This window comes from Engystomops pustulosus, chromosome 3, assembly GCF_040894005.1.
Source record: "Engystomops pustulosus chromosome 3, aEngPut4.maternal, whole genome shotgun sequence".
NCBI classification, from domain to species: Eukaryota; Metazoa; Chordata; class Amphibia; order Anura; family Leptodactylidae; genus Engystomops; species Engystomops pustulosus.
In genome coordinates, this window is record NC_092413.1 from 36,477,050 (window position 1) to 36,486,082 (window position 9,033).

Below are 9,033 nucleotides of genomic sequence, written 5' to 3' on the forward strand. Positions count from 1 at the left end.
CATCAGGGGGGGTTGAGTGTGACTGTGTTCAGGGAGCCCCAAGGAGGAGAAGGGGCCCCTAGTCACAGAAAACCCTCCTCCCTTCGCAGGTGCACACAGGGCTGGATTATCATTCTGCAGGGAGTGAGGGGCCCACAAAATTTACCAGTTAGGGGCCACAAAATCACCAGGGGCAGGAGGCATCAATTAGTGATAACAGGACCCCGTTGATCAGATTGCTATACCCTATTATGAGGATAGGGGTGATCAATCAAACATGGTAAAAATCCCTTTAAGGCAGGGCATGAATATTTTTTACCTTGCAAAACACCTTTAATTCTAGCCATTTTGTATAATGTCACCAAAAATATTGAAATCACACACACAGCCATTCTCTTGACAACAAGGAGGGAGATGCATAGTAGCCAAAGCTGTATTTTACAGTGTGATGTCATCATGTCCATTATTACACAATAACAAAGCATGCAGCATGCCTCCGCCACTCATACAGCCCCGTGTATCCGAACCGCTGCAGATGGTGACCCATAATGGCCGCCTGGGCTTGATGTTACCAGAACAAATTGTATTGGGCTGAACGCTCCATTTATTCCCTTTGTTTTATAGATGAGGCTTGTTAGTTTTTTGTTCGCTTTTAAGCAAAAAAAAAATTGTCATACAATAGCGTTAAAATATCTATTAGTTAAAGGGAAACACTCAGCGTCTGTCTGCAGTAGAAAAGCAATTGACAATTTTTGGTGTTTACAATTGTCCATAAAAACTGTGTGTAAAGCTAAATAGTATTTAACAATATTTATAAGTTTTTCTGCCTTAGATTTTGATATTTTATCTAACATGCATAGTTCCTGTCATGGTATGAGTAATGGATGGTAATATATGGCCTTAGATATGTATAGATATAACAACCATTAGGTAGTACCACCACGGCTCGCTATGCTGGTAATGTAGCGCACCCTTCTAATACACATAGATAGCGGTGATGTGCTACAGGAACATGACCCCCCAATGCAATGGAAATATTCCTCTCTACATGGTCAATGCTGTACCCATTCCCTACCTTTTGAAGCTGCTGCCTCTGTTTGTAGATTTTGGAGCCATGCTTTAATTTCACAAAATGGCTGCCATATGTGCTGTATGCTTTGAAAGTCCAAAACACTTCCCATTGGATAAAGGCCACATCTCATTGGGTTAAAGTGCCTTAAAGGGGTTGTACCAACTATTTAAATTATCCCCTACTGATACCTCCACCAATCACACGAATGGGATGGAGAATGGTTGCAGGGTCGGAAGATTATGGGTCATGCCACTCCATTCAACTGTATGTAAGTGCCAGAAATTGCAAGCACAGCATTTTGCTATCTCCGATACTCTCATATACGATGAAAGGCAGTGCCAAAGATAGAAATTACTGAGCACAGCGCTTGGCTGACATACAATTGAATGGAAAGGCAGTTTGAGCATGCGTCCCCCTTCCTCCGGAATAACTGGGGATCCCACTCTTGTGATCAATGGGGATTCCAGCAGGTTGTTATCCTCTATCCTATGGATAGGTTATAACTAAAATAGTTGGCACAACCACCTTAAAGGTCATCTAACACAAGATTGGAAGACTGTATGCAAATTAGGGGGCTCCATTAACACATACGGAGCCTCAGGCTCATTTGCATACAGTCCTTCATTCTGGTGGTAGATGCCCTTTAAGGTTTTACCCCACTAAGGTCTAGTGGGTAAAGGGAGGAGGATGAGTTGAGTATATCTGATGCCATAAACAATTCCTGAAGGCACAAGTCATCATTGAAATTAAGACTTTCTCACTAATTTGATGCCTCATCGACAATTTTTAAAGCAGTCCAGCCAGGGTGGAGAAGTCTCTGTCAGCCCTATTTGCTATACCAAATACCATAAAACTGGCACAGGCTGAAGCGGGAATCTTAATCTTAATAAGACGACCCAACTCTACATAGTTGGCAGCCATTTTGTAAAAAAACACACTCAAGAATGGACAAATGGAGGCAACACTTGTACTGGAGGGTGGAGTGTAGAGGGAGAGCTGTATAGCTCACGACTGATATTTGATGGTTGTATTCTAAATCTAGTTATAATAATCTTACCAATAATAATAATTATAATACATTTTTTAAAACAATATTTCAAAGAAACATATACTGAGACTGCCATGGATTCTACACTGGAAGTGTTAGACCTCATGCACATTGTCATGTTATGGCTCAGTTCCTAGCGGTATGGAACCATAATACAGCACCGTACCGAGTGCTTGGTCCCTTACCTCTATATTACACGTCATGTTCTATTTGGTGTCATATTATGGAGTCTCTCTCCTTAGTATACAATGATATGGGCCCCATATGACAAGGCATAGAGTGCCCAGAGCTCCATAGCATGGCACCGCAGAGACTTGACGTGCCCTCATACAGGGTGGTGCAGTCACCCGTGCCATGTGCATAAGGCTTAAAGCAGATGATTGGTTTCCAGTGCAGTAAAAGTGAACACTACCCACAAGTCACAGCTAAGTGAGGAAATGTTTGTAGGATACAGCTTGAAGGAAGACAGTGGAAGGAATATCAGGAAAGTGCTCTTTGCTTTTCTACCTGATAATCAATGTGCCTAGTAAGTCTTTGTCTATCCCATGTGCTTATATAGAGATCTGTCTCGTGGGATTTGCACTTGGTTGGCCGTCATTTTATGGTGTACGTGATATACAGCCAGGATGATCACGATGGCCACTCCCAAGGTTAGGCCTAAAATCAGAGGTAATGTCTCTTCAAGTTGTTTTCTCTGATCAGTGAGGCATTTGTACTCTGGAATAGGAAAGAGAACAAAAAATAAGTAAAACCTTGTTCTTCTCTATTGGAATCTCAAAATATACATCATTGGCCTCGTGGGTCAGTATGGCCCTGCTGCTCCAGCTTTAGAAATTGCCGTGCACGGCAATTTTCGACATACTATTGGATGGAGCATCAGGACGTATGCTCAACCTGTCACTCCACCTATTAGTCAGAACAGGACACCCGTTCTCTGGATTACCTTGGGGTCCGTTCTCATGGTCGTGGACCCGTCAGAACCTAAATGGTGAGGTCTTTGCCTCGTAGTCTCTTGATAACTTGCAAAATTGCTACAACTCCTTTAAAGGACATCAACCACTAATATAAAGGAAAATGAAACTAAACACCTTCTTCTCGATCTCGGTGCTGGTCATCTTCAAGACCGGTGTGTCAAGCTTGAAGAAGACCAAAATCAGGATCGAGGAGAAGAGCATGATAGGCTAGTATGTTTAGTTTTATTTTATTTTATATTAGTTCTTGACTTCCTTTAACATCTTACCCCATAAAATAAGTAAAGTCTCTAGTTTAGTTTAAAAATTTCACATTTTACATTTGTAATTCCAATGCCAATAGGTTGTGTCTCCATCTTTTTTGACTACTAGGAAAACCCTCCCCTTGCCAAGCTCTTGTATGTTACTCAATGAAGTAGAGGACACAAAGAAGATACTATGGTTGCAGAATCAGACTACACAGTGTTTATTTGTAGTCTGTCACCATGGGGATAAAGGCAGAAGCATAAAAGATGTAAATTCAACATAGCATAACATGGAAAAGAACAGGTACATTAACAGCACCGGTACATTAATAGTACATACAAAGATTTGAAATAATATTATATATGTTAAAAGATTTACCTTCACTGTAGACAAAGTCACTCTTTATATCAAATGGTTGAATGTGGACTTCAGACAGGTACAAGACAACAGTCTTCTTCTGATCGGTGGAGGTCAAACTGACTTTTTCATTGGCCTCACATTCATAGGACATCCCAACAGGTGTGACCATGAGAGAAATGTGATGGCGACTGGCAGTGTGCTTTCCAGCTAAGAAGAAAACAATATCAATAATTAGAAAAGGACAATATCATCAATTATGTCTAATAAGTTATGTACTTTCTGTTTCCTATTAAGTCTTGGCAGGTGAATAATCACAGACTTTAGAATCCATTGGTCTAGCACAGCCCAACCCCTCTGCTACTGGTCACTGCTGTAGCAGGATCCTGCTTGAATACTACAGCAGTGGTATCAGTTCAGCTGCAATCTTGGAATATAAGTGCCTGTCACAGTCTTGCTACTACTAGCTCCAGGGCAAATAGCTAACACTGTCCGAAAATTTGTTTAGTCAAGACTACTGACAGGATGGATTCCCTTTAAGAATGTTTATAGCCACATACTGTGTTGGGGTAAGTACTAGTGCTGGCATAGCCTAACGATTCAGTACACAATAACTTCTGTAAAAACCCTTTTCCTTCAGTTTCTACTCTGTAGAGGTCAGAAGCCTTTGTATTGAACTGAATACAGTTTAGGCAGTAGTCTGTAAACCCAACGGTCTGTAAATTCATATACAATGAGCTCCCCCTAGTGGTGACTACAGAACTACTAAAAAAACCAACAGACACACATGACTGATATATCCCATTCTAAGATAAATTAAACAAGTGCTAAACCCAGAAAAAGAAAAAAAAAACATGCACAAATGTCCGTAATAAAGAGAAATAACCCTCAAAGAATTGTCAATTTCCAATCAGAAAGATGAACACCTTAAAGATATTATATGAAATAACTATGACCAGAGAATACAATTTCGGATTTGATAAAACTAATGTTGCAATGGTTGCTCATTTGGTATATTAGCCAGGCCAGGACAAAGTATTGTGATGCACTAGGTAGACCACATAATAGCCCCCCCAGGTCATCCAACATCAATATCTCCTCTTTAGACCACCACACAGTCATCCAACAATATCACCTACTTGGACCCCAAAACACCTTCTTCTTCTGGACACTATATCCTCCTTGGACCCTGCCCCAATAACCATATCCACACCATATACAAAGTGAATTCTGATGTGAGTGTACATTTAGGTGTTGGCAGAGGAATTAGTTTCACCCAGTATATGGTACAGGATGACCACTTGGTATGTAGGGAGCCCTCTTACTGATCTTTCTTGGGGCCCAAGAGATTTTGTAAAATATTACAATTGATTGTCATTTAGACATCATACTACATTAGGATGATAAACCTACAGAGCCATAGAATGAAGGCCCAGATGGGAGCGCCTGGGGCGGAAAAACAAGCAATGGACTCCGAGCTGGAGGAACATCTGTTGGTGGCACATCCGCAGTCAACTGAACAAAATGAGTCAGCTACTGCAGATCCTTCTCCTCCACCCACATAAACCTTCCTGACTTACTCTTCTGTAGATAATACAGAAATTGTGGGTTTCCACATAGTCAAACGCTTCCTTGCAATAACCCTAGGTATTTTCCAGCCCTGTGTATAGGAAGTACAATGCAGCAAGCTCCTGGTCCTTCGCTGCGTGCTCGAGTAGACAATCGTGATTGGAGTTTGGACAATGGGAATGATAGCGAATGCCGCAGTGGCTGCAGATACTCACGTCTTGCACCATTTTTGAAGTTTGTGCGGTCGGATAAGTCATACATGAACTGAACTTTATTCATTTTCCAGCTTCTTCCAGTGGATTTCGTAGAATCTTGCCCATCCTACGGGTAACATAAAGCATTGCTGAACCTTTTAATATTCATAGTCAGTATTAGCCCAAACACCCAGATTACAGAATTTTAACTATAATAATGATATAATTGATCTTTGCTTAGAATTTAGAAACAATTCTGATAAATCTACATTCAACACCACATCAGGATGAATTCAACTTTTCCTTAGTAAAGACAAACTCGACTCTACATCAGTACAATGCTGTAAGAGAAAGCATAAGCCACGACTACATGTGCTACATTACATCTCTCCTACAATGACTCCCCGTATAATACCGCATAGACTGAGTTACCTTGACGAAGAATAATTTCAGTGTGTAAGATTTGTCCGACCATGACAGATGCAGTTCAGACTCGTTATTCCAACATTTCCCCCTTATTTCTGTATCTCTGGGTAACTGGATAGTCGCTTCTTCTGGATTCCACTGAGACATAATATAATATAATCATCATCATGGAGCTATAGTATACACTACATGCATCTATATATATATATATATATATATATATATATATATATATATATATGCATATATACAGTCCTTGTGCATTATTTAACCCATTCATTTACTGCTCCTGTACAAGATGAAACTTTGCAAATCCAGTCCTCATACATAGTTAATGCATTCATCATATACTCACATCCACTTCATTACTGGAGGGGACCTCATAGGGAACAAGGATCTTAGCTGAGAATTCGGCCATAAGACACGTCGTCCCATTTTCTCGAATGGCAAAGATATTTTTGTCTGGATTACTAGAAAGCCCTGAGAGATTCTCAACTTCTTGCTCTGCCCTGTTAGGAGCAATGCTGCCTGGAGAATAAAGAAGAGACATCGTTGACTTCTTGCTAGGGCACAGACTGCAGTCTTGCTGCATACAGTACACATGGTGCTAGTACTATCAATGCAATGCTAGCTCAGGATAATCAATGTTACAGTCTATGAATGGATAGTGCATAGTTTTAATAAATAGCAATACTTACAGGCAAGAAGAAGGAGTAGGTGTAGTCCCAGGACCTGAGTGGAGATAGAGACATCCATCCTTGCAAGGACTTTTTGCAGTTGCTAGTTCTCCTGTGGATGCAGGTTGTGGACTGAGCAGTGCTAGCACACAGTCATCCAGCCCTCAGTCTTATACAGTTTCCATGTGATTCTCTACAGGCAAAAAAAGTGATAGCTGCTAAAGTGCTGGAATAACCATGGATTCACATACACAGAGGATTGCAGTGGCTAAAAATCCAAGTAAGGTGATAAATATCTAAAGAGTTGTGCAGTAAGCAACCTCTGTTCAAGGTTCCAGCATCTGAAGAAGGGTAGATCTCTACACAGGAGATCAGTGTCCAGTCTGCTGCAGAGGATCCGATCTATAGATCTAAGGTGCTGATGATTACATACAAATGATCACAATTCAAGGATGTGAAAAGAATTCTTTAGGGTCCAGTAATTCTTGACTTAGATGCTGTAGAAGATTAGATCACTCTAGATATCTGTGATCGCTTACCAATCTGTTGATGTCGAATAGATCTTCATAGGGAACGATGACCAAGGTGCTGAAGAAGACTAAATCTCTGCAAGTGATCACTGTCCAATCTTCTGGTTCTAATATTAAGTAAGCATTGTCCAATCTGATTATAATGATGATTAGATCTTTATAGATGTAAAGGAATGCTTACTGATCTACAGATGTCCATTAGATCTTGATAAAGAAAACCAAGGTGGTGAAGAAGAGAAGATCTTTAAAAGTTATCACTGCCCAGTCTTCGGATAAGACTAGATCTTGATTGATGTCAATGATCGCCAACACTCTCTGCTGACCATTAGCTCTCCATAGACACAAGTGATCACTGACCAAGGAGCTTTGTTGATTCAATAGACTGACCAATCTGGAGGAGAAGGTTAGATCTTTGTAGATTGAAATGATTGCTGTCCAGTCTAAGGAAGAAGATCAGATCTTTGAAGATACAAGTGATCGCTACCCAACCTGGTGGAGAAAATTGGAGTTTTGTATATGGGAGTGATTGTTGTCCAGTCTAAGGAAAAAGATCAGATCTTTGTAGATGCAAGTAATCACTGACCAATCTAGTGGAGAAGATTGGAGTTTTGTAAATGGGAATGATTGCTGTCCAATCTAAGGAAGAAGATCAGATATTTGTAAATCCAAGTTATCGCTGTCCAATCTAAAGAAACTTAGTCTTCCCAGAAGAATGATCTCTATAGACACAAGTGATGCTGTCCACAGTGCAGAAGGTCAGCTCTCTAGACAGTAGAGACAAGTGATTGCTGTCCAAGGTGCTGAAGAGACATCACATCCACATAGACAGCTGCTCTCTGCCCCAGCTGCTGAATCTGATGCGCAGATCTCATCTGCATGCATTGGGGATAAGGTAATATAGTGTTAGCAATGACCCCCTGTGTCTAGGTTTCACACAGTGCTTACATGCTTTTCAGAGTCCTTCCATTGTCTAGACCAGGCTATGGCTCACAATGAGCTGTGAATCACACTCCCTGCTCTGATGAGTCCACAGAGGAACGTAGAAAGAAATAGTATTGTGCATATCCATGTGTCAGCTGCATGAAGACCCTGCAGGGGGTCTACCGTATACGATGGCAGTGACTCAGACTTATAGCTCTTAGTCACGCTTTGTAGAAATGCATTTGGATTTATGCAAAGAGTTTAGTACTTACCACATATCATAGAAGAAAAACCTGCGATTCTGCTTCAGATGATAAGTTAGAATTACGCCCCCATATGCAAGGCGGCAGTGAAGATGTGCTACACCGCCTGCAGCAGGATTACAGGGGTGTCTGAGGAGGTGAACATGTAAATCACTAGCAGACAACAAAGCACTTGACAATTGGTGATTGGATATTACTGCCGCCTAATGATGTGGTAACTAATGAATCTTTCTTCACTTGACTTTATTATGCATTCTACGTCATCGTGTGTTCTACCAAGATACCGAGTGACCCCCTAAATTACGACATTTAAAAGCAATAACTATTTGCATAGACTTCCTAGTACATTGTTATCACATAGTGGTAAGTCTTAGTGACCTTGTATGTCCTCCTCAGATGTAGTGGCTGGGTTTCCCACCATTGTGTAACCTTGCTGGGAATATTATAGTATCTGTAATATTACAGTATATTATTAAAATCTATGAATATGTTTATACTATAATTAATTGATTTTGTAATGTTGCTTTCTGGCAAAGGAAGATTATACTGAAAAGGGCCTACTGGATAATAAAACTGTATTACTGCTTCCTCAACAGGATCAGTCACACTCCTCTGTGTGTCCTACCACTACAGAACACTAGGGGAGGCTGTTCAGGCAATCAGTGGCCGATCTCTGATTCAACTGGGGATTAACAAGTTGGTCTTCCCTGAAGTGCCTAAAGACATACACAAAATGTAATGGATAGCAACTGGGTGAGGGGTGGTAAATGCAGGTTTTGA

General features: G+C 40.8%; 1 protein-coding gene across 3 annotated transcripts; it reads right to left on the reverse strand.

Annotated features, from left to right (window-relative positions):
- Positions 1 to 392: 392 nt before the first annotated feature.
- On the reverse strand, positions 393 to 8,407 carry LAMP5 (lysosomal associated membrane protein family member 5). 3 transcript variants are annotated; one of them, XM_072140480.1, is made up of 7 exons: positions 8,263 to 8,407; positions 6,561 to 7,941; positions 6,218 to 6,390; positions 5,869 to 6,000; positions 5,458 to 5,563; positions 3,695 to 3,883; positions 393 to 2,816 (listed from the first exon to the last, which is right to left on the reverse strand). In XM_072140480.1, exons 2-7 carry the CDS (start codon positions 6,616 to 6,618, stop codon positions 2,638 to 2,640), a joined length of 837 nt encoding a protein of 278 aa, XP_071996581.1. In that variant the 5' UTR covers positions 6,619 to 7,941; positions 8,263 to 8,407; the 3' UTR covers positions 393 to 2,637. The 3 variants fall into 3 exon arrangements, with proteins under 3 accessions (XP_071996581.1, XP_071996583.1, XP_071996582.1); XM_072140482.1 differs by having other exon boundaries at positions 6,561 to 6,732; positions 8,263 to 8,396; XM_072140481.1 differs by lacking the exon at positions 8,263 to 8,407 and having other exon boundaries at positions 6,561 to 6,732; positions 7,079 to 8,229.
- Positions 8,408 to 9,033: the final 626 nt, after the last annotated feature.

Excerpts from the sequence above, each read along its gene's own strand:
- LAMP5 (XM_072140480.1), bottom strand. The coding sequence starts at position 6,618 with ATGGATGTCTCTATCTCCACTCAGGTCCTGGGACTACACCTACTCCTT. Across the intron at positions 6,001-6,217 it reads CCTCCAGTAATGAAGTGGAT|TGGAATCCAGAAGAAGCGAC; the intron begins GTGAGTATATGA and ends ATTATGTCTCAG. Across the intron at positions 2,817-3,694 it reads TGACTTTGTCTACAGTGAAG|AGTACAAATGCCTCACTGAT; the intron begins GTAAATCTTTTA and ends TTCCTATTCCAG.